The sequence below is a fragment of the Silene latifolia genome, chromosome X (assembly GCF_048544455.1).
Source record: "Silene latifolia isolate original U9 population chromosome X, ASM4854445v1, whole genome shotgun sequence".
Lineage (NCBI taxonomy): Eukaryota > Viridiplantae > Streptophyta > Magnoliopsida > Caryophyllales > Caryophyllaceae > Silene > Silene latifolia.
The window spans coordinates 195,645,651-195,671,997 of NC_133537.1; the positions used below are offsets into that span (position 1 = coordinate 195,645,651).

The 26,347-nt window shown below is 33.4% G+C and overlaps 1 protein-coding gene across 1 annotated transcript in view; it reads left to right on the forward strand.

Moving 5' to 3' along the window:
• The window catches only part of LOC141623770 (UDP-glucose:glycoprotein glucosyltransferase-like), a 42,604-nt gene extending 18,395 nt beyond the window's left edge, over positions 1 to 24,209 (forward strand). Inside the window, exons 17-37 of the mRNA XM_074439924.1 lie at positions 9,786 to 9,891; positions 9,998 to 10,092; positions 10,168 to 10,280; positions 10,444 to 10,654; positions 10,874 to 10,942; positions 11,433 to 11,578; positions 13,423 to 13,524; positions 14,197 to 14,344; positions 16,820 to 16,876; positions 16,950 to 17,080; positions 17,275 to 17,363; positions 17,774 to 18,126; positions 18,686 to 18,781; positions 20,642 to 20,703; positions 21,362 to 21,464; positions 21,545 to 21,703; positions 22,071 to 22,211; positions 22,306 to 22,349; positions 22,611 to 22,725; positions 23,197 to 23,349; positions 23,694 to 24,209. Coding sequence (XP_074296025.1) covers positions 9,786 to 9,891; positions 9,998 to 10,092; positions 10,168 to 10,280; positions 10,444 to 10,654; positions 10,874 to 10,942; positions 11,433 to 11,578; positions 13,423 to 13,524; positions 14,197 to 14,344; positions 16,820 to 16,876; positions 16,950 to 17,080; positions 17,275 to 17,363; positions 17,774 to 18,126; positions 18,686 to 18,781; positions 20,642 to 20,703; positions 21,362 to 21,464; positions 21,545 to 21,703; positions 22,071 to 22,211; positions 22,306 to 22,349; positions 22,611 to 22,725; positions 23,197 to 23,349; positions 23,694 to 23,873 — 2,673 coding nt within the window. The 3' untranslated portion in view covers positions 23,874 to 24,209. The remainder of the gene's footprint in view (positions 1 to 9,785; positions 9,892 to 9,997; positions 10,093 to 10,167; positions 10,281 to 10,443; positions 10,655 to 10,873; positions 10,943 to 11,432; positions 11,579 to 13,422; positions 13,525 to 14,196; positions 14,345 to 16,819; positions 16,877 to 16,949; positions 17,081 to 17,274; positions 17,364 to 17,773; positions 18,127 to 18,685; positions 18,782 to 20,641; positions 20,704 to 21,361; positions 21,465 to 21,544; positions 21,704 to 22,070; positions 22,212 to 22,305; positions 22,350 to 22,610; positions 22,726 to 23,196; positions 23,350 to 23,693) is intronic.
• Positions 24,210 to 26,347: the final 2,138 nt, after the last annotated feature.

Genomic DNA, 26,347 nt, shown 5'->3' on the forward strand with positions numbered 1-26,347 from the left:
CTAACATATTATTATATCCAATATTAGTAATGAGATGTTAATACAATTATTTTCACTACTAACATAATTATTTTTACTATTTAGCCATACAATTTTAGGAGTTTATATATTTATATAAATATATTACATATATGCATTAAATCAAATCGAAATAATTATACAATATTATATCTTTTGGAAATCTAACTTGATTTATTTAATTTTTAATAGTTTCCAAAATATAATCTACTTATATTATATTTGTGTATGTTAAATAATTGTATAATTATATGATGATACTAATTAATAACATAAGTGTGTCATGTTTATTTTAAGGAAAATCACCATATTTTGATATTCTCTAAATTTATACTCCAATCAAAACATATAATATTTACATTGAAGTCCCTTGATCGAGTCCATCATACAGTGCTATCGTTTTAAAACTATATAAGTATAATTAAGTTGTATAGATTTATTTAATTACATTGGAGTCCCTTGGTTTCTGGAATATATATATACTAGTATAGGTGCCCGGCTTCGCCCGGGCTACCTCTACTTACCATTATTTGTTTTTTCATTAAATAAAATTACTTAAAGTTGCATAACCAATAAATTTATTATTTATATATTTTTCTATGACATATCCTAAAATTACAATGAAATAAATTTTGAGACAAATTCACCATTCCCGCTATTAATATTTTTCTCTGATTAATGAAACAATAGTAATAACATTTCACTACTTGCCCGTAATCATTGTTACTTTCACTACTCCCGCCGTAATTATTGTTACTGTCACTACTGCCGCATTAATATTGATAATTTCACTACTCCCGCCGTAATTATTGTTACTTTCACTATTGCCGCATTAATATTGATTATTTCACTACTCCCGTTGTTGTTTCTACCACTCTCTCTAATCTCGCTGATAATATTCTTATTTTTACTATTCAAATGAGTGATTACTATCATATAACTATATCTAATGTTACTACAATTCTTTTCTTTACTGATGAAATTACTTTTACTATTTAGGCATGCAATTTTAAGAGGATTATATTTATATAAATATAATACATATACGTATTAAATCAATTCGAAAGATCGAATTATGCAGTGTTATATATTATGGAATCCAACATGAATTATTTATAACCTACTTATATTATATTTTTGTATATTAAATAATTAACATCTCTATACATCTAATAAACTACAGTATAAAGTTTAATAAAATTGCATAGATTTTAAATTTAATATATAATTTTATGATGATAATAATTAATACGATAAGGGTGCATGTTTATACTAATTAATTATTTTATTTTAAGGAAATTGACCATCTTCTAATCTTCTATAAATATTTAGAAAAATGACCAAACATCTTTCTTTCTTTTAGTCTCCTTGAAATTGACATCTTAATTAATTGTTTTATTTTAAGGAAATTGACCATGTTTTAGTCTCTTACAAATGTTTAGGAAAATTACCAAGTTTCTATATAATTTAATTTTAACCCAAACTATATAATATTTGCATTGAGATCCTTTAATCGGGTCTATCACACGGTGCTAGTGATTTAAAACTATATAGTATAATTAATTTGTATAATTTTCTTTAATTACATTGATGTCTCTTGGTTTCTGGATTTAATATATAGTATTGATATATATATATATATATATATATATATATATATATATATATATATAGAAAAGGGATCCTATAAGTCCACCTTATTTAGGTGAGTCCTTGAGTCCCCATCCTAACCTTTGGATCTACATAATGAATGGCTAAGATTAGACAAAAATAATGGGCTAGGATTTAAATACTTCAAAACCCTAATTTCTCAACTTCCCTCTCATTCCACTCCACTGCCTCACTTCTCTCTCTTCCTCTCATTTTCACACACTCTCTCATCTCTCTACAACTCCACCACCACCGACAAAACAGACACCATACAACACCGCCTTCTCACTTTGCCGTCACCACCTGCCTCTCACCTCGTCGCCGCCACTACCCGACGTCACCATCGCCTCATCTTCTCCTTTTTTTTCCTCCTTTTCCCCTATGTACTTGTCCTCCACTATCGGGATCCACACCACGCCGCCATCACGATGACGTTATCCCGACCTGTTTCCCACGCCGTCACCATGGCCAGCCCGTCCTTTCACATCTCGTTTTTTTTTTTCAGATTTCGTTTTCTTTTTCGTGGTGGTGGTGGTGTTTGTTAACGGTGGCGAGTGTTTTTTTCTTTTTCGGTGGTGGTAGGTGTTAGACGGTGGGGGGAGTGTTGTCGCGTTGCTTTTTTTCATTGTTCTTCTCTCAGATCTCTTTTTTTGTGTTTTTTTTTCAACTTTTCGTCTCTTTTTGGTGGTGGTGGTTGTTCACAGTGGTGAGTGTTGTTGTCGGTGCCATATTAACGGTGGTTGTTTTATTTTCCTTTTTTTTTTTTCCTTTTGGGCTGGTAGTGGTTGGTGTTGACGGTGTGGTGTGTTGTCGTGTAGAATTTTTTTTTGTTCGTTTTTTTGGTTGGCTTGACAGACTAGAGTTACACGCTTGACGGACTAGAGTTACACTCTAAACGAGCCAAAGTTACACTTTAAATGACTGAAATTACACTCTTAACGGCTGAAATTACACTTTTAACATGCTGAAATTACACTCTTAACAGACTGAAATTACACTCGTAACAAACTGAAGTTACACTCAAAATGGACTCGAGGATTACATTAAACTTAGTGTTAAAATTATATAAATTCAACCTATAATAAAAATTACATAAATTTAAATTTTAACATAAAAAATGTCTTAAAATACTAAAGTTACACTCTTAAAACAGTAAAGTTACACTTGTAAAACAGTAAAGTTACACTCAAAAGTGTTGAAATTACATAAAAAACAGTAAAGTTACACTCATAAAATGTTGAAATTACATAAATCTTAAAATTACATAAATTCAAATTTATATATTCAAAATATTAAAAAGATAGCCATAAATTCAAAATTTTGTATAAAAAAATAGCCATAAATTCAAATTTTATATAAAAAATAGCCTTAAATGATTAAAGTTACACTCATAAAGTACTGAAGTTACATCCAAAAAATGAGTGGCTAAGATTAGGACTTAGGGACTCAATCAAATTTGTGGACTTATAAGAACTCCTCTCTCTCTCTCTCTCTCTCTCTCTCTCTCTATATATATATATATATATATATATATATATATATATATATAAGAAGGATCAAGTGAGTCCACCAAAAATCCTTGAGTCCATAAGTCCTTTTTAGGACCCTTAAAAAGATAGGATGAAGGGTTGAGATTGAAAGGGAAAAGGGAGGGATTAGTGCTAAAATTAGGGGATCAATCCTAATTAATCACTTTCCCTCACTACTATCACTAATCAAGCCCTAATTTCACTATAAAAGCCTTCTTTTTCCACTCACTTCTCTCTCATCTCACAATTATCCTCACCCTCATCTCTCTAAAAACCAAAAAAATTCAATTCCTCTCAAAAATCCAACAAAATTCAAAAACCAAATAATTCAAAAAATAATTTTCCCTCTTCCTCACCTACCCGACCACCTCCACCGCCACATAACCTCAGCCGCAACAACCACCCACCCCCCAAAAAAAACACCCTTCTCTTCCTCACTCACCCACCACCGCCCAAACCCGACTACTGCCGCCACCATCAACTCGCAGCCCCACCACCACCCGACCACCACGGCCACCTGCCACCACCCGAAAACATCACCACCACCCGACAACCCTTCTCACCACCACAAACCAACCAAAAACACCACACGCGACCTACCATTCCCGACCTACCATTCCCCCTTACGCACCACCATTCCCGACCTCCACATCCCTACCATTTCCAGATCCCAAACACCAAAACCCACGCCCACACCCGCCACCACCACAACGACGCACCTCTTCTACCGACGACCACAACACCACCGGCCACCCTTCTCGCCTCCTCCAACACCGTCGTCAACAACAACCAACAACAACATCCACGACCACGACCACAACCACAACCACAAGATCTGAAAATAAACCAATAAAAATCGAGATCTGAAAATAAACCATTAAACAATTATACACGAGTCATTTGGTGATGGCGTTTTCAGAATTTGTTAACACGGTTTATTGGTTTTTTGGTGATGGCGTTTATTGGTTTTCAGAATCTTTTGTTATGTCGTTTTTGTTTTGTTTTTGTTGATGTGTGTAGTGTTGATGTGTGTGTCGTTTTTGTTTTGTTTTGGTTTTTTTTTTTTATTTTTATTTTTTTTTATTTTAAGTTTGGTGGTAGTTGTTAGATTGTTTTGTTTTGTTTTATAATGGTTCACGGTTTTTGTGTTAATTTTTTTTTTTTTTTTTATTTCATAATTTTCTTTATCCTAGATATCGTCTTGTTTTAGATCTAATAAATATATTTATTATACTCATATTTTTTTACATTTACAATCGTACTTCTTCACATTTACACTCGTAAATCATTACATTTACACTCGTATTTACTCTCATTTACACTTGTATTTCCTCACATTTACACTCATATTTCTTTAAATTTACACTTCTATGTTTTTTTTTTTTTTTTAATTTATGGTCTTGTTTTATATTTTTTAAATCTCGTCTTTTAAAAACTCGTCTTTTTTTATAATGTGAGATACAAAAAGCTTTTTTAAAATTTTTAGATCTACTTTTATTCTTAGATCTATAAAATAGATACTTAGTCTTTTTAAGATCTGTTTTTTTTTTTTCTAAGTTTCATAATAAAGTTAGTTGTTAATATCGTTGGTGTTGGTGTTGGTGTTGGTGTTGGTGTTATTGTTATTGTTCCACATTTATACTCGTATTTTTTTTACATTTACACTCGTATTTCTTGACATTTACACTCATATTTCTTTACTTTTACACAATTTTCAGATTTATACTCATATTTCTTTACATTTACACTCATATTTCTTTACATTTACACGCATTTTTCAGGTTTACATTTGTACTTCTTCACATTTACACTTGTAAATCATTACATTTACACTCATAATTACTCACATTTACACTCATATTTCTTTAAATTTACACTTGTATTTCCTCACATTTACACTCATCTTTAAATTTCCACTTGTATTTCCTCACATTTACACTTTTTACATTTACACTCGTTAATATATAAATTTGCATTCATAGTTTTTGTGGATATGAATTGGTGGTGGAGGACGACGTTGGTGGTGTTTGTTGGTAGTCGGACTAAAGTTTTACTCATAAAGGACCAAAGTTACACTTGTAAAGGACCAAAGTTATACTAAAAGGACCAAAGTTACACTCTTAAGCCTTCAAATTTACACTCGCAGACCTTCAAATTTACACTTAATACTACATTTACACTCGTAAAACATCACATTTACACTTGGTAACATGTTAAGATTATATAAATTCAAAATTTCCGCCACAAAAAATCAAATTTACACTCTTAAAATGTTACATTTACACTCGTAAAACATCACATTTACACTTGTAAAATGTTAAAATTATATAAATTCAAAATTTCCGTCACAAAATATAAATTTTACACTCTTAAAATGTTACATTTACACTCGTAAAACATCACATTTACACTTGTAAAATGTTAAAATTATATAAATTCAAAATTTCCGTCACAAAAAATCAAATTTACACTCTTAAAATGTTACATTTACACGCGTAAAACATCACATTTACACTTGTAAAATGTTAAAATTATATAAATTCAAAATTTCCGTCACAAAAAATAAATTTTACACTCTTAAAATGTTACATTTACACTCGTAAAACATCACATTTACACTTGTAAAATGTTAAAATTATATAAATTCAAAATTTCCGTCACAAAAAATCAAATTTACACTCTTAAAATGTTACATTTACACTCGTAAAACATCACATTTACACTTGTAAAATGTTAAAATTATATAAATTCAAAATTTCCGTCACAAAAAATATATTTTACACTCTTAAAATGTTACATTTACACTCGTAAAAATCACATTTACACTTGTAAAATGTTAAAATTATATAAATTCAAAATTTCCGTCACAAAAAATAAATTTACACTCTTAAAATGTTACATTTACACTCGTAAAACATCACATTTACACTTGTAAAACTCATACAACATTACATTTACACTTCTGAAATCTGAAACTCAAAACTGATTAATTAGGGGCTAGAGAGAGAAAGAAAAATTAATTAGTGTATAGAAATTTGATTAGTGGTAATTTTTTTTGGTAATTTTCAATCTCAACCACCCATCTCAATCCAACCATCCACATTTTTTTCCTTTTCTTTTTAATGGCCTTTAATCAAATTCATCTCAACCATCCATTGAGTCCATCCAATGGCCCTTAGAGGGACTTATGGACTCAATGGCACATGTTGGACTCATTAGAACTCCTCTCTCTCTCTATATATATAGGGTTAGGTTCTTGTGAGTTTTGTTTCTTTTGGTGAGTTGTGAGTTTGTGCTTGGAAATGTAAGCACTAGATTATATTAGAGATGAATGGCTAAGATCTAATCTTACCTGTCATATAAAATTACTGTCATTTACTTATTTTCTCTTTTTTCTAGTGCTACTCTTTTTTTTTTTACTTTAATTTTTTTTATCTCCTTTTTTTTACCTCGTGTTATTATGTTTTTTTTTTTACAACTTTGATTTTGTTTTCCTCTTATGTTTTTCTCTAATTTTCTCATTATGTTACCTTTTTTTTTCTTTTTGTACTAGATTTTTTTTACTTGAATTTTTTTACTCTTATTTTTTTACCTTGTGTTATTGTGCTTTTTTTTTTTTTACTTTGATTTTTTTCTCTTTTTTTTTTTTACCACATGTTATTGTGCTGTTATTGTTATTCCGCTGTTATTGTGATGTTATTCTGCTGTTACTTTGATTTTTTTTACGACTTTGATTTTTTTCTTTTTTTTTACTTTGTGTTATTGTGCTGTTATTGTGTTGTTATTGTGATGTTATTCCGGTGTCACTTTGATTTTTTTACTACTTTGATTTTTTTTACTACTTTGATTTTTTTCACTCTTTTTTTTACCGCATGTTATTGTGCTGTTATTCTGGTGGTATTGTTATTCTGATGTTATTGTGATGTTATTCCGGTGTCACTTTGATTTTTTTACTACTTTTGATTTTTTCACTCTTTTTTTACCGCATGTTATTGTGCTGTTATGCTGGTGTTATTGTGATGTTATTTCGGTGCCACTTTGATTTCTTTTCGACTTTGATTTTTTTTTTTTACCACGTGTTAATGTGCTGACTGTTATTCTGGTGTTATTGTGATGTTATTCCGGTGTCACTTAGATTTTTTACTACTTTGATTTTTTTTCTTTTTTTTTTTTACCACATGTTATTGTGCTGTTATTGTTATTGTGGTGTTATTGTGATGGGATCCTTACCCTTTGGACCAATTCAAAAAGGACTTTTAGAAAGATACAAAGACCCCAAAAAGTGGCACAAAGGAAAAGTGTATACGGATCATATTACATTATTACATCATCAAAAGTAGATTATAGGTAGAGTTGGCATGTTCACAAAATGTGGAAGAAAACTTCATCGGGTTGCCTCCGATAACCTCATGGTTTATGCTAAACTGTCTGCCAGCATTTATATGAAATTTTTGATGGTTTATGCCCGGGCACATACATAAACAATCTGGGCATCATGAAAAGCCAATACTCACACTTGCATTCAGTATTCTCATTACAAAGTTAAAAACTCCTTGATTAACGTAAAATCAAAGTTGCATTCGACTAATCTGACTTGTCTGTCAAGTCTGAAAATGAAGGAATTCTAACAGAATACTCAGACTTGACACTTGTCTGTCAAGTCTGCAAAAAGTCGATAAACCGATGAGAAAAAACTGAATTCTAAGAACACATCTAGAGTAGCTTGAACAAAATTCTTGTCTTCTTTCCTTTTCTTTTACAAGACAGCTCTCTGAAATATTGAAAAATATTCTTTCAACGAAAAATATTGAATCAAAAGTAAGAGATCTGAAAAAAATCGATCGAAAACAGCAGAAATCGTAAGATTACAAATACCCGAAACAAAACCTCATGATATTGACAGCGTCGTTTAAGGTGGTTGGCGACGTCGTCAGGGTGGATGATGATGCCATTGGCGTTCGTCATGGTGGTTGTGGACGACGGTTGGCTGTAGTCGTGGTGGTAGGTGCGGTTGATTGTGTGGGTGAACATGAGAGGTGGGGGATGTGTTTTAAAGTCTGATCCTTTTTTTTGGCTGGATGTCGTTTTTTTTTAATGTTAATGCGACTTGTGATATCTAATCTAAGCCGTTGGTTTTCTTAATTCAATGGCTGAGATTTTCCAAACTCACAACTCATCATAAGAACCAAAGAAGCGCTGTGGCTGAGCCCAGTATTAAATACAAGTATTAATTAGAACTGAACATTAAATATAAATGTAATAAATGCTACATAAATCTCAGCAAAGTATTAATTAGAGTTTAATAAATGTATTATAAAATTACATATAACAATTACGGTGATTTGATTTTAAATTTATATATAAATTTTTTGATAAAAATTCTAAAATGTAAATAAATACGTTCATTCCGAAAAATGCTTTCATATGAGTATAATTTTCATTACATTTATTGAAATATTTTGATATGTAGAGATGATTAAAGTGAGTCTCACAATGTTTTACATTTACGTAAAGTTATAAAACTTAGACCATTAAATCCATTAAGAAAAATATATTTGGAAGAGTCATTGTATTTATTAAAAATAGAACATAAAGAAAACTACTAAGAGATATGATTTTATAGTGGGGAATGAAAAAAATTATATTGCGAGAAATTGAATACATATGATCGAGATTTTGGTAGGTTTATATAGTGTGATAACGAGTATGTGTACGAGTATGTATGTACACACACTGATCGCGATTGCATTTAAATAATCAAAACAAAAATAATAATTATTAAGTAATATAGTATTATAAACGACATGAAAAAGTAGAAAACACTTTACAATTTTCTTTAATATCTTCAATTAAATATGTATATGTCAATTATTAAATATTGATTATGGCTAACTAAATATTACTTTTAGTTAAAACATTTTATATGTTATCTTTTAAATACTTTGAAATTAAACCTCAAAAAATAATATTTGAGAAAGTTCAACCTATTTTATTTATAGGTAAACTCTTAAACATCATTATATATAGTTGTTTAAAAAAATAAAAGGTGCAAATTTCATAGCACATGCAAAACACAATCAAAACATTTGAATAAGTTGAGTTTGAACCCTATATATTTGATACATAAATATCACACACTTTATACATAAAAAATTAAAAATTACATAAAATTCTATTCACATAATTTTGAACAATTTTAATTGATTTTGAACATAACGTATCATGAAATGATATAATTTGAGAACTTAGTGTTGATTGTTGCATTATTCGACAAAATTTTATTTTAATTAATATGATATTTGATCAGTCACAAATTTATTTATAAAGCGTTGATCATGCATAATTAATTATCACTTATTAGTTTTAATTAAAATTGTATGTATTTTATTTTAAAACATTGAAGTTAAACCTAAAGAATTAATTTCAGAAAAAATAATTTATTTTTAATTATAACTAAAAATCTTAAAGCTTATATATGAATTATATTATTTTTCATCAATTATAATAATAAATTTATAAAACAGGCCGCGCGAAGCGCGGGATACTACCTAGTTTCATTGTATATTTAGCATATTTGATTCTGTGCAGATTATAACTGATGGGAAAGTCAAACCAAAGTTTGTGTCACTGGCAAGTGCAATTCTGGATAAGGAATGTGTTCTTCATGAGATAAGCTATCTTCATTCTACAGAGAGTAAAGTTTTTGTATTGTGTTGATTGATTTATTTTTCCTTGGTTATATAACTAAATAAGTGTGCTGTATGGCTTGGTATCTGAACTTTAATCATCCTTTATCGCAGCTACTGATGACTTGAAACCAGTGACACATCTTCTTTCTGTTGATTTGACATCGGCAAAGGGTTTGAAGTTGCTTCGAGAAGGAATACATTATCTCGTAAGACTTCTCATTTGCAGTCATGTAGGTTTGTCACAATTGTAATTTACTTAGCTGATGGCAATTTTATTGCAGAGAGACGGTTCCACAAGAGCTCGTATAGGTTTACTATTTCATCCTAACTTAGCATCTGATTCACCTGGTCTCCTTTTTGTGAAGATGGTTCAGATAACCACATCCTCATACAGGTAACATGTGTGGGTGTTTTGTTAATAAACATACTTCTTGGCCTTGGGTATTTAATATTGCTTTGGGTTTGTCAAGGGAGCAACTTTATTTATTTCACATCCAGTTGTTTGATGATATCGTTACTAAATTCTGTTCATCACGTGCTTGCATGCTTTTATTCAGCCACAAGAAGGAAGTGTTGAAATTCTTGGATCAGTTGTGCTCTCTATATGAGCAAGATATGATGCAAGAATCCTCTCTTCAAATAGATAGAATGGAAGCATTTATAAAAAAGGTTACTGATCTAGCAGATGAGACTACATTGCCATCCAAGACATATAGATCTCTGCTCAAAGAATATTCTGTTGATGATTTGCAAAGTCACCTGAATAAGGTATCTCTTAGCCTCTTACTGACTAGAAATATTGTCTGTTGCAAATTGTTCAGTGCTGATGTTCTTTTGCTTTTTAAGGTTTTTTTAAAATTTTTTGTTTTGTCGTTTGTGTTTCTAATTTTCAACTTAGATTTGCTGCTCAGGGTATTTAAAAAATTTCATCCCTTGAGGAACAATGAATTCCATGTTTAGTAGCTTCATGTTTTCTATGATGTGCAGGTGGCTATGTTCCTGCAAAAGAACCTTGCGCATGAATCTACTTTGAATGCAGTCATTACCAATGGGAGGGTGCGTTTCCACTTATTAGTTATAACTAATTAGTTTTTGGTGATCACCGTATAGATTCTATATCTGTTGTTTACCTTCTCTGCCAAACTTTTCTCCTAATTTAATTTCCCACAATGAAGGCCATCTCTCTTTCAGGACTTTCTATTCCTTTGCTTTGGCATTACATCCGGTGAAGCAGAGCGACGACTAAACTTTATGTGCTTTTACATTTCTTAAGCACTAGTGATTATGCAACTCTAGACCCAGTTACATTACGAGTCATCCAGAATCAACATCTGTGTAGGTGTAAAGTTTCATACACTTGACCCCTTACCTCGCCATTAGCAGCAGCCTTCTAGGCATTGCGTAGTGTTTTTGTATAGTCATCACTCTTCTTCGTATGAAAAATTAGGTGGTTGAACGCTTCCGGTGCTTGTTTCAGATGGAAATTTGATGCTTAAATATCTTCATTATCATCCAATCTGAGTTTTGTATTGGGTGCCAATATCAGGTGACTGCCCTTGTTGAAGAATTTACTTTCATGTCTCACGATTTGCATTTATTGGAATCATTGGAGTTCAAGCAGAGAATAAAACATATTTCTGAAATCATTGAAGATTTGAAGTGGGAGAAAATTGACCCTGATACTTTGACAAGGTTGTATAACTTCTCTCGTCTGCTCTCATGTTATTTCAAGTTTCTTACCAATGGTCTGTGCATGTTCGAAAATTCTGAAAACTTATATTCGTCTGTTGTGTTCTTCTTTAATTAATCCCCCTTTTTTATTACTCCGTATTTTTTTTTATTTGCTCATGTCTTTAGGAATTCAAAATGCCCTGCACATTTGCAATTAGTCGTGTAAGTTTCAGTGTTGACTTGAAAGTATTGCTCTTTATCTGCAATCTGAATTAGCAGCCAATCATAATCTGTATAAGCTTGTAAGGCATTTAAAGAGTGAAATTAATGTTAGTAACGATATGTATTGAGTATGTGGATTAGCTGAGTGGTTCTTATTTCTATGTTGAGCTCGTAGGATCGGGGATCAATATTCATTCTACTGTGCATCACAATGTTTGAACCGCTGATAGTCTACTTTTCATAGATTTTTGTGAAATGATCAGTGGCGTAGATGGTGGTGTCAAGTTGTTTTCTCTATTGGTTTTGCGTGCTCGTTTTGCTCCCAAATTTCTATCATCATTCAGTCAATAAGTAAACCTTAGTCTCAAAATGATACTTCCTCCATTCAAATTCAGTGCAATTACTTTTGGCCAAAATGTTAGGAAATGGAAAATTTGTGAGAAAAAAAATGCAGCCCACATTCACAGGGAGTGTTTCAGGGTTATTTATTGGGTGTTGCTCTTTCATGTACATGATTTACTTAATCATGGACATAAATTACCACTTTACCCCTCCCATTTCAACCTCCCTCTTTCCCAAATTTCAACTCATTTCAATTCTCTTTCAACAACCACCCCAGCTGCTGCTACTCAACCACCATCCCAGCACCACCAACGATACGAAAAACTTAAGTATCTAACAAAAAGATTAGATTAAAACATTAGATTAGAAAGAGAACTACAGTTACCTTATTAAACGCAGATTGGACTTGACAAAATCAAATAATCAATGTAGAAATTCAAGGATAACAACGAAATTGAAAACACATTACTCTCGCTGGGTATCTTTTTAAATCTAATGGCTAAATACTTTGTATTGAAATGCTAGTTTTAGTAGTGGCGACTGGCTATTTTCGTTAACATAACTTGTGTAAAGGATACATAAATTAGTTTTTAAACCCTAATTTTTAATTGATACAATAAATTGATGCTTAATAGAAAATAGAATTATCACTTGATACTATGAGAATTCGGATACATAATTCTTGAATTTGTAAAGAATTTGATTAATTGTTGTAGAGTAATAGGAAAAGGGAGATTTTTTTTGGTTTTTTAAAAGAAGGGTAGGTGGTGGAAAGATTATGGAAAATAGTCCATGAAAAAGTAAAACTCGTACGTGAAAGAGCAACTACGTTATTTATTACCCCAAGTGGAATGTGGTGAGCCGCTTGGAATGAAGTGGAAACATTTCACCTCCATGATATCTTTTATACATGGGTGTCACCCCCTTGGTGTCCTTAATTAATATTATATCTTATCTTAACAGAAGTAAAATTTAGTCAATCCAAATGAATATAGTAGGGAGTTATTAACTCGAGGAGTAATGAAGTATGCTTACAGCTTTCCTTCTATATACACCAAATATCTGAATAACAGTATCAAATTGGCAACCAATTACATGAATAACTTGATAAGCTTTGCATTCAGTATTAAGCTTGTTTGAATCAGGGCTTTGCTTCACATAAGCATCAGCTGTTTTTATTGCCGTGATATAGATGCTAAGGCTGTGGATTTTATTTTTTAAAGGAAAACTTTGATCATATGTTTTTCTCTGTGATACTATTCTGGTCATGCTACTAATTATCATTTTGGTGAAATGCTCAGCAAGTTTATTAGTGATGTTATCATGCTTGTTTCATCCTCAATGGCTACACGAGAACGAAGTGCTGAGGGTGCTCGGTTTGAGATTTTGCAGTCATCATACAGGTTAGGTGCTTTGATTAGTATTTCAATTATTTCTTATTGTTTGTACATAGAATATAAATCTCAACTGTATTCCTATCTAGAATAGCTTAGGCATGAGGTTTATGTGCCTTATACTCCCTCCACCCCATATAGATTTTCCCATTTGATTTTGGCGGTCAAATAATGGCATTTTTGACCGATAATTTCTCATTTAATCACAGAAATTTAAAAATGATGTGAAAATAATTGTTTTGATAAATTAACATGACAAGTCTCAACATGTATTTAGCGAAACTAATGGTCAAAGTTGATATTGGTTGACCGGCTAAATGGCTGCCGAAGTCTAAAAGGGAGAGTTAATTTAAGATGGAAATTATAGTGTTCTTTGTAGAAAATGGGATCCTTTTCTTAGCTGGGTAAAAAAGTTGCAATTCTAAAGACCTTAAGAAGACTTTTAACCTAGTAACTTTGAAAGATAGGTACTAGAGAAGCGGGTCTGGTACAAAGATTACTTGCTGCCTTTACTGTACTATCTCACTTGTACTCTCTAATAGTCCTGTTTTATTGTCGCCTTTGTCTAGTTTTGTCAATTATCCTCGAGTCCTCTTCAAATCCGTGTATTGGTTTTCCTGTTTTTATTTGTGCATTTGTTGACTCTTTTTTTTTTTTTTTTTTTATATTTATTGGTCTCAGTGCTGTTCTCTTGAACTCCGGAAACTCCACCATCCATATTGATGCAGTGATTGATCCATTGAGCCCATTAGGTCAAAAGCTCACATCTCTTCTTCACATCTTGTGGAAGTATGTTCAGCCCAGCATGAGAATTGTACTTAATCCATTGGTGAGTAATCGACTCTTATTTCTAAAGCTGTTGATTTGTACTATGAATTTCTGAACTGTGCTGGATCTTAGTTTAACCTTTGGTAGATGTAAGACATCCTCATACAGACATACACTGATACACCCATATATGTAGATCTGGCAAAAAATACATGAACCAGAATAACCGAAATCGAAAATATCTGAATTGATAGTGGATCGAACACCCGATATGAGTAACTTGAATAGTACGTGAGACCCGACATCGGAATCGAATTAAAACTGAACCGAGTTCAATAATAACCCAACGTTACCCGAACGTGAATATATCTGAACCCGATAAGAAGTGAATCGATTGACCTAAACTCAAAATATTTATTTTCTCCTAAAAACAGTACATATTCGAGGTGTGTTTTCATTGATTCTTTATTGGTTAATGCCTTAATGGTATTATGAATTATTTCATTCAAACTGAAAAGCATAAGGTACATTTAAGCTAATTTTTTTTTGCCGTTGGGCCTTAGCGCAGGAAATGTATGAAACTTAACTGAACTCAGACTCAAACCAACTCGAGTTAACACAAACCGATTAAAGTGGCTAACCGAAATGAACAAAACCCAAAACTAATGTCAACCCGAGTTAAATCGAACCGATTTAACCCGATCCGAAATCGTGACCCATTTACCAGGTCTATATATATGTGCCTGCCTGAATATGAATCTACGAACATATGTTCATGTTTGAATACAGTTATACACGTGGTTTTCGCTTGTTACCTAATTCTTTTGCAAGGATAGGCCTTTTAAGATGCCAACTACGTCGTACATGACTTCTCTCGCTTCATTGACGATGGGTGAGGTCATATAATACTTTGATCTTGTTTAACGGGTATCAATACTATATATTAAATCCAGAAATCAAGGGACTTCAATGTAATTAAAGAAAGTTATACAAATTAATTATACTATATAGTTTTAAATCACTAGCACCGTGTGATGGACCCGATTAAGGGATCTCAATGCAAATATTATATATTTTGGGTTAAAATTAAATTATATAGAAACTTGGTAATTTTCCTAAACAATTGTAAGAGACTAAAACATGGTCAATTTCCTTAAAATAAAATAATTAATTAAGATGGTCAATTTCTTTAAAATAAAATAATAATTAAGATGGTGCTTGGTAATTTTCCTAAATATTTATAGAGACTAGAAGATGGTCAATTTCCTTAAAATAAAATAATTAATTAATATAAACATGCACACTTATGGTATTAATTATTATCATCATAAAATTATATATTAAATTTAAAATCTATGCAATTTTATTAAACTTTATAGTTTATTAGATGTATAAAGATGTTAATTATTTAACATACAAAAATATAATATAAGTAGGTTATAAATAATTCAAGTTAGATTCCATAATATATAATATTGCATAATTCTTTCGATTTGATTTAATGCATATATGTAATATATTTATATAAATATATAATCCTCTTAAAATTACTTGTCTAAGTAGTAAAAGTAATTTCGTCAGTAAAGAAAAGAATTGTAGTAACATTGGATATAGTTATGTGATAGTAATCACTCATTTGAATAGTAAAAGTAACAATTATCAGCCAGATTAGTGAAAGTGGTAGAAACAACAACGGGAGTAGTGAAATAATCAATATTAATGCGGCAATAGTGAAAGTAACAATAATTACGGCGGGAGTAGTGAAATTATCAATATTAATGCTAAAGAGTGACAAAGTAACAATAATTACGGCAGGAGTAGTGAAAGTAACAATGATTACGGGCAAGTAGTGAAATGTTATTACCATTATTTCATTAATAAGAGTAAAATATTACTAGCGAGAGTAGTGAATTTGTCTCAAAATTTATTTCATCGTAATTTTAGGATATGTCATAGACAAATATATTAATGATAAATTTATGGGTTATGCAACTTTAAGTAATTTTATTTAATGAAAAAAAAATTTAATAGTAAGTAGAGGTAGCCCGGGCGAAGCCGGGCACCAATACTAGTTTATTTAATTAAGAGAACCCACAAATGGTACCCCTTTATAGTTTTGAGTGGAAGCTGTAAAGCATTGAGCGTATATTCGTAACACTAGAAATATTTGTACTTCTCTTATGCTACTTTATGCCATAGCAGCGCAGTGCCTTAGATTCACACTTTTCTTCCTTTTTTTCTTTGATTTAGGAATGCTACTTTATAATGGTCAAACAGTCTTAATATCTAGCATACTGCTTGAAGTTGTATACATGTAGAGTTTCGCGCATCATATCTTTTGAGAATCAATAGGACGGTTTTGTGGCGATGTTTTGATATTTTTGTACTTTCTTTATGTTATAAGCAGTGGCGAATAAGTTAAAGTGATCTAGTGGAAACAGTGTTGTGTTTATCTGTCATAAAATATAAAATATAGAGTAAGATACTTTGATTCAGGCAGTAATTCTCTTTCTGACATGTTGTCTTCTCATGACAGAGTTCGCTTGTTGATCTCCCGTTGAAGAATTATTACAGATATGTTGTACCATCAATGGTATTGATAATGATTCTGATCTATAAATGAATTTTCTTTCTGTTTTTGTTATTGACGCTTGTGCTTCATGTAGGATGATTTTAGCAATTCTGAGAACACTGTGAATGGACCCAAGGCCTTCTTTGCAAACATGCCATTATCAAAAACATTGACAATGAACCTTGATGTACCTGAAACTTGGCTTGTGGAGCCCGTCATTGCCATGTAGGTTTCTGTTTATTCTACGGATTGTCTGGGTCTTTCCTTACTGTCCCCTGGTTTTTAGGATGTCAATTCTGAATCAGTTGGGTAGTCTGAGAAGTTTGTTTTCTTATGTCCGAAGTGTTTGTTTTGACCAATACTTTTTCAATTCCAGTTTGTTTCCTGTGCCCTTCAACTTCTGTGTGTTTTCCCGACAGCCACGACTTGGATAATATATTGCTTGAGAACTTGGGAGAGACAAGGACACTCCAAGCTGTTTTTGAACTTGAAGCCCTTGTTCTTACAGGTATTGTGTCTCTCAGTGGAATCTGTCATTGTGCATCCTTACATGTTGCGTGGTTGATCAAGCAATTCGAATTTCTTAGGAATTCAGTCTACAAAATTAATTTCCTTCACAGAATCCACTTGAATTTGGCAAATTTGTTTGCCAGTACAGGAAATTATTCGAGAGGCTTCCCATCTAGTGGGGAATAGATAAGCCAATTACTCCATGTAGGAATTGAGAATTCCTACGCAAATGGAATTCCTACATTTTCGCAAACTCGTGTCATCAAGCAACACAGAAATTTCTATTTCTTTGTCAATCAAAGGACCACTTCGCTCTTGAGTCAGATGACTTTTGTAGGTGAAACTCCATGCTTTTTATTCTAATATGCTGCTTGTGTCTGCTGTCTTGTTTATGGATGTGGCAATCAGGTCATTGTTTTGAGAAAGCCCACGAACCCCCTAGAGGTCTCCAAATGATACTTGGGACCAAGAATACACCACATCTGGTGGATACTCTCGTCATGGCAAATCTTGGTTATTGGCAAATGAAAGTTTCTCCTGGTATATGGTACTTGCAACTTGCCCCAGGAAGAAGCTCTGAACTCTACCTTTTAAATGAAGATGATAATGGAAATGAAAGGACCACCTTCTCAAAACGAATAACCATAGATAATTTACGTGGTAAAGTCGTCCACTTGGAAGTAGTGAAGAGGAAGGGCAAGGAACAGGAAAAATTGCTCTCTGATGCTGCTGATGACGTTGAGTCTACTGAAGGGAATAAAGTGAGTTACATAGCGGTTCTTGCTTTGTCCTAATTAGAAAGTGGAACGGGATATTTTTTTATGTTTCACTCCCCTTTTGTTTTTCACTTTTTCTTTTCTATATTTTCGCATTTTGAGGTAGGCGTTCACCCATGGACGGTTCTAAAGGATGATTCATATCAGCCGACCCCAAATCATTTTGGGATTAAGGCTCTGATGTTGTTGTTGTTGTTGTTGTTATCTATAGTGAGAAGATCTGTTTCAAGATGCTAAAATTTATTATCCATTGTGATTATAGAGAAACCTCTTTGGAGATTGGTCTAGAGCCAAGTCTCACCGACTCTCAAGTCAATAATATTAGAGCCTGGTCCCAATACACTAGAATATTCATTGCGTTTTGAGATGAGTCCACTTAGTTAGACCTATGTCTGAACATCGACTAACCAACATATATACATGAAGTTATAGAGCTTACGATGGTATTAATAACCTTCAAAACCTTATAAAGCTTGAGCGTTGCCTTAGACTGTTAGCCTAGATATAATGTGCTCGATGGTTTTCTTTTTGTAATCAATTGCAGGACGGGCAGAGCATTTGGAACAAAAACTTACTGAAATGGGCATCTGGACTTATTGGTGGAAGTCAACATGTGAAAAGGAATGAGAGCCCTATAGTGGTAATCCACATACTTTTTCTTCGTATCCTTTATTTTGATTTGTGTGGTATCAACCAACAGTTATGTGAATGCTAGATAAAATATTTATCCTATAACATATCAGGAGGTGGTGCTCTTGCCATAAATTATTCATAAATAATTTTAAGAAACACTAGCTGTCAGAAAAATCATTAGTTTTGGTTTTGTGCCGTTTGTGCCAAATTATCTCACAAATTATTGGTCATGAAGATTTCACTTCCTTCAAGTTGCTTGACTATATCTGGCTTAAACAGTTAAACACCTAAACCAGAAACCCAATAATTTGGAGCTCGTATAGAAGAGTACTGATCATGACCACATGCCCTTGTGTTAATGGAAATGAAGCTCAGGAGTTTTTGACAATCTTCACAGTTCAATACTACCTCCATCCCAATTTATTGTTCCGATTTGACTTTGATCTTTACTAATGTCAACTTTCACTGAATCTTTCTGCATATATATGTGTGCAATGTAGTCATGCATTGTAAAATTTATCATGTTTGATTTATCAAAATAACTATTATCATATCATCATTAGTGTTTAACATCATGGTATCAGTCGCAATTGCGGTAACTGTGTCTCCGAAATGTACTTGATGCGGCCGTTGCCCCTTGCAGACTTGGTTGCAGTTTGCACAGCAATTGTTTGGAAGCATAATAGCTATTTTAACCGTCTATTGAGATTTTGGATCATTTAATGACTAAATGACTTTATAGTAACTATTTCGACCAATATTTTCACTATAAACAAAATTTGGCCAGAGTCACATCTTGGGCCTTTCGCGGGCTGTATCGGATTGGGTTAGCTGATTTGCATAGTAACGGGGCCGCCTCGGGCGATATTTTTGCCCTGACTGATCGCAAGATCTCGTGATGACTTCTTATACCAATACATCTCCGGCCAATACAATATATATTGGCGTAGAATTAGAACCATGATCAAAGTCGACATTGTTTAAACACCAAAGTCAAATGGGGACAAACTAAATTAACTAAGTGGGATGGAGGGATTACTTGGAGACCTGGAAGCTAGATTGTTAAGTTGCCGCTTGATAGAGGTGGCAATAATTGATCCGATCCAAAAACACGATACAAAGTTAGAGAGTTAAGGTTAAGACGATGTGCCCCATTTATGAAATTGAGCTGACACGGATACGACACAAAACTTATATGGGTCGGGTTAGGGTTCGAGGTATTTCGACATGAACCGGACACGAATAACCAATTTATTCAAACATTTCGTAATTTTGGTGGGTTCACATGCTAATCAACTAACCCGCCTTAATCATCATTTTCTGTTTATTGAGTTATAAAGATTGTTAGGTTAATGAGTTTAATGAGTTAAATGAGATAAGAGGTTGAACATGAAATGGTTAAAAATAAAATGGGGTAAACAGGTAGGGTTGGTTTTTAGAAAAAAAATAAATAGATTGGATTAGGGCTATTCAGATTTAGTGTCAGAACAAAAAAAAAAAAAAGATCTCGCCCCTCAATTTCACATGAAAAAAAAATAGAGAACATGCGGAGACAAGATTTGAACCCGTGACCTCAAGGTTATGAGCCTTGTGAGACAAATGGCTTGTTTGTGTAATTGGGTTGGGTTCGGGTTGAGGAATGAGGACCCATTTAAAATTGTCACGAACACGAATTGAACACGACACGGCTTAATCTGTTTGCTAGGTCTACCACTTGATGACGTGAAGATCATTGTTTCTGCAAATGTTGGCATTTATTCCTGGGAGAACATATTGAAGTTACATCTCTTTGTATTTTGACGTTTGAATCCTAAGTTCATTGTTTATTAACATCTTGGTAACAAAACGTGAACATCAACTCTTGCAGGAGAGTAAAAATGGCCGTCATGGAAAACCAATTAACATATTTTCAGTTGCATCTGGACACTTGTGAGTGAAGCCTGTTTCTTTATTTTATTTCAAAGCTACTATCTATTTAGTATTTATGTTGTACTTCGCTATATTAATTGCTCTGCTTTTGGATAATATTAAGCGTTCTATTTCCAATAGCCTTCTCTTGCTGAGAAAGATTTTACTCCGAATTGCTAGAACTCTTCTCAAGGGATTAGGTCTAGGATTTTTCATCTATCTTTTGCCTTCAATTATCTATCAGTGGAGATATTTAATGGACCATAAATATTATCAGCCAACACCACCTCTCTTTTAATTAGCATTGGCCATTGAGTCAGCAATTTTTTTTTCCCCTTTTTCTTTTTATGTAAGCACATGCAAGTATGCTTGAGTGTCACATTTGTTTTCCACCACACAAAACACACTTGAAAAGGTAAGATACGCTTTTAGCTAGACTAACTAAAATGGAATACATTAACTATCCGGGACAGAGGGAAAACGTCCTTTTAGCCAAGTGTGTTTGAGAAATAAGGACCTTAATTGATTATGAATGACACTGTAATGTGCTACATGTTATGCTTAGATGTTCAACCTTTGTGATATTTGTAAAATGTTCTGTGTCCCGTGCAAATGTTTACTTCTATGCGTTTTTTTCATTTGCTCCGGTATGCTAGTTAACGTATGCTTTATTTTACAGGTATGAACGCTTTCTCAAAATTATGATTTTGAGTGTACTGAAGCACACTCGTCGGCCCGTAAAGTTTTGGTTCATCAAGAACTATTTGTCTCCACAGTTTAAGGTTGTATACCATCTCCATAGGGTCTGAGCAGAAAATGATAGTGTGTTTTGGGATTGACTGTTTTTAACTTTTATGTGCAGGATGTTATTCCACATATGGCTCAAGAATATGGTTTTGATTATGAATTAATTACGTACAAATGGCCCACATGGCTTCATAAACAAGCTGAAAAGCAACGAATTATCTGGGCTTACAAAATTTTGTTTCTGGATGTTATTTTTCCCCTTTCATTGGACAAGGTATATATAATTTAGCTTTTTTTTTTGTTGGAGTGATATATACTCCCTCCGTCCCGCTCATTTGTTGTCCTTTGGTTTTGGCTCAAAGACCAAGGAAAGAGGAGAGAACCAATTACTAAATGACATGTGGATGAAATTGAGTTTGAATGATCAAATTGTTCATCAAATGCAATCCTAAAATAGAAAGGACAACAATTGACTGAGACACCCCAAAATGGAAAAGGACAACAAATGACAGGGACAAAGGGAGTACTATATAGCTTAGCCTTATACGGAGTATGATTTAAGCTCTCTTTCTTTTCTTTTGAAAAAAATTCTTGTAAAATTCTTGCGAATGATGGATAATCATTAATGTGAGAATCTGCAGGTTATATTCGTTGATGCTGATCAGATCGTCCGTGCAGACATGGGCGAGCTCTATGACATGGACATTAAAGGGAGACCTCTGGCGTACACCCCGTTCTGTGATAACAACAGAGATATGGATGGCTATAGATTTTGGCGACAAGTAATCCCTTTTTTCAGTATCTACAGCTTTATATTGGCCTCAAAATTATCAAATTATGGCATATGCAATTACAATTTGGATACCTTTTGTGTAGGGATTTTGGAAGGAGCATTTACGTGGTAGACCGTATCACATCAGGTGGAAGTTTATTCTTGAATCACACATTTACATCTGCTATCAATATTCTTTATTGGAATCCATTATGTTGAACAATGAACACGAACTTCAGGAAAGAACATGAGGCTGAACCATATTCTTGGGTAGTTTTGTTGGTTTTATTTAGTGGGTTAATCGGTATTGGTATGGATTCTAGTAGTTGAATTAGGGTTGTCTCAAATTATGTTCTGATGAGACCGTCTTTGAGGAGACTAATTTTTGGTTGAATTTTGCATCTTGCAGTGCACTTTATGTTGTAGATCTGGCAAAATTTCGTCAAACTGCTGCTGGAGATACCCTCAGAGTATTTTATGAAACTCTTAGCAAGGATCCGAATAGTCTCTCTAATCTAGACCAGGTATCTCATAAGAGTCTCAACTTGCAACTTAACTGATTTGTTTTAGTTTGTAAAAAAATTCAAGGCGGCGCTGCTTCTCTTCTGCCTACAACAATAACATTACCCATGTGTTTCAAGGTTCTTTATGAGCCATATTGAAAATGCATCAAGATTTGCATCAACCCAATGTGGCTTCACAATAAAGAAGCGTATTGTGTAGTAACTTTGTTTTGTTCCATCATATTCAAAAGCAACAAAAAATGGAAAAAAATGAAGAAAATATTTGGCTCCAGTTAGAAATTGAAAATACATCTTTACTCCCGATTCTGGGAAATAACCAACTTCACATGCACTCAAAGTTGTGCTGTTTGGTAAAACTGTAAAGTAATTGCCAACATTTGAGAAAATGAACATTCTCCAAAAGAGATTTGGAAGAAAGAAGAAAGACTCCTTATCATTTTGTCATGCTGTTAATATTTGGGTATATTTCAGGATCTCCCAAACTATGCTCAGCATACCGTGCCCATCTTTTCTCTACCCCAGGAGTGGCTCTGGTGTGAGTCATGGTGTGGCAATTCTACGAAATCTAAGGCAAAAACTATTGACCTTTGCAACAATCCAATGACCAAGGAGCCTAAGCTTCAGGTAGGGCTCTGAATTTTTTTTTTATCTGCCTTTCTTTATTATCAGTATGTCTTAATTTCTATGAAGTTAGTATTCTTTATAAAAATATATTTCTATATAATGATATAGATTTTACAATTTTTGACAAATCATTATATAACAAAGGAAAGTCAATGGTACTCCTGAAAATCAAACACAATAAACAATAACAATTGTGTTATACCATAGCCTCAAGGTCTCCCGTAAATTGAACATGGCTAATATATAATTAAAACCAGAGTTTGGCGTCTGTTACCCAGTATTCAACATATACACAATCAGAATGTAGTTTTGTTTAATGCACTTTGCCTCTTTGCAACACCAAGGGTGCTAGAAGAATTGTAGCCGAGTGGAAAGACCTTGACTTGGAGGCGAGGCGATTCACTGCTAGAATTACAGGTGAAGAAATGGACCCGCTTGAGCTAGCAATGCCCTCCCCAAAGATGGAGAATGTTGGGGATGACGGCTCAATCCAAATCGACTTGGAGGCGAAGGCAGAGCTGTGATAACCATTTGAGGGTAATTATCCCGGGTTGGATTCGAATCACAGAAGCACGAAGGAGAGAGCCGAAAGCTCCGTGGATGCTTATAGTCGAGGGCCCTTAGGGCTTCCTGCAGGGACCCGTGAGATAGAACCTTGTTCTCGGCAAGGTGCCATTCAATATGGAGCGTTATTAAGTAACAAACAAATGAATGAATATTTGCCGAGTCGATTTTAGATTGTCTTGGAATCACAGTATGTGACTACTGACGCAGTAGTTTTAGATGAATTTTGTTTTGAACAACTAATAGATTGAAGCTTAATTTAAGTGCAGCAAAAGGTTGTGTTAAGCGTTGTTCAAGTGGTGTTCAACTGTGGCTGATGTTTTTTTCCTTTCTATCTGGTTTCCTCTTATCTTCAAACTAGGTGCCCGACTGCGCAATGCTGCAAGCGGTCTTTTGGTTTATATTATTAATTCCGTCTAATAATTTTAGTAGTTTTAGAAGGCGTTTGGTTCGAAGGCGGGAAAGGGAATTAGAAATGGAAATTTGGGGAAATGAATTGAATTCCCCTTTGATTATAAAACTTGTTTGGTTTAGAACGTAATGTGAAATATTAACCCACCAGGGCACCGCCACCGACGGCGGCCTCTCTAAGTTCTAGTCGTCAGTGTGCACACTCCCTGACTACCTTGCCATATAGTCGACAGCATGCAGCTCCCTACATTTGTCATTGCCTTATCACACCACCTCCGTTGAAACCCCACTCCACCAACCCCCACCCATAAACCCCATTGTAGGGCTAGAGTATTGACGAAGGTAGAATCTTAGAGCATCTGTAAAGGTGAGGCTCCCACTAGTGGAAAAACATTATTTTGCGGCGGGTTATTTGAGGCGTTTTTTACGCAAACACGGCAAATAAAAATCGAGTTTTCCCTTTTCTTCCCCAAAAATTAAAGTAATTGCGGCGTTTTTATAGAATAACGCCTCAAATGACTTATATGCGGCGTTTTCTATATATAACGCCTCAAATAGCCACATTGAAGGCACGTGTCACGCGAGTTGTTTAAGGTAACAGATATTCAGATAAGCCTCAACTTGAAGCTCAATCAAACAAACCTAAGCTTCATTTTCGATCTCTCTCTTTCTCATTCTCTCTCGGATTTCTCCACAATCACAACCTACCACAAATCTGAGGCGGATCCATCTCAACATCAACCCTACTGCAAATTGGTAATTTTCCCTAATTTGTTCCTTAAATTTCAAGTTCCAAGTTTAATTGTTGCTTTAAATTTCTAGTTCTAATTTTTGAGTAATTAGGTTTATGACGAGTTTCTTTAGTTAATATGTATTCCACCATTGTCAACCACAAAGATCAGGATGCAGCTGACGAAGACGCTTATACAACCGTCCTTTGCAGCTCTAACCTAATTTCCCAAATCTCAGTTTCTGCGATCGACGCACTCGTCCTTGCCATCATCGATCCCTAACCTATCCACTGTGACAACCCCAACAACGGCAGCTCATCCCTCTGCAAATTTTCGTTCTTTTTGCCAGGGTATAATCTCCTAACTTGAATAATTTCGATTTAACTAATTAGGTTTTTGGGTAATTAGTGTTTTTATTCAAATTACAAAATTGGATTGTCTTGTAATGTTTGTACTTTGATTTAAAGTTAAATATACTATGTTCCATTATAAGTATTTGGCTTAGACGGAGTGGATTTGATGATTAAGGTTGATGAAATTACGATTGTTCTTCAATACAAATTAGGGATTTCTGATTTTTCGGTTTTAAAGTTCGTTTATTCACTTATCTCATCCTCATCATTGCATATATGTCTTATGTTTGTGCCTCAATGCTACAGTTTGTGATGAGTTTTTGATCCAATCTGATGATTAGGGCTGATGAGTTAACTTTCAGAGAAACCAAATCTGTAGCCAGAAATTTAGTGAATTGATTTTGACCCACAACTGTTAAATAACAAGGGTGTTGAACAAACTGAGACTAGGTTATGATTCAAGTTCACTTCTCATCTTTTACAAACCCTACATCATGAATTGAACAATTTAACATTCACATTTGTTATTTTAATCTTCATAAATTACCTTGGTTTGTTATATTTTTTCATTTCTGTAATGCAATCTAATGGTTTGTACTTGTCGCCCCCAATTTCCATTTTGTGACTAAACCGCGTATACTGAAAACTTGTCAAGAATTTGCAGGTACCAATTTACTAATGTGTTATTTATTTTATGATTCTTTCATGTGCATAATTTATCTTATAGTTCATTCATGTGTGTTATTTTGAGCTTAATAAACTATCTCCATTTGTAATTTTTTTTTTTTGTGAAATGTGAGTAGATAGTATATATCAAACCTTTGCAAATATACAACCAAAGTGATGTGACTCATATTTGAGCACATTTAGTCCCCGAATTAACCTCGTTCCTATGCTTTTTAGCATATATTTGGGTCATTTATTATCTTTAGTTTCCCA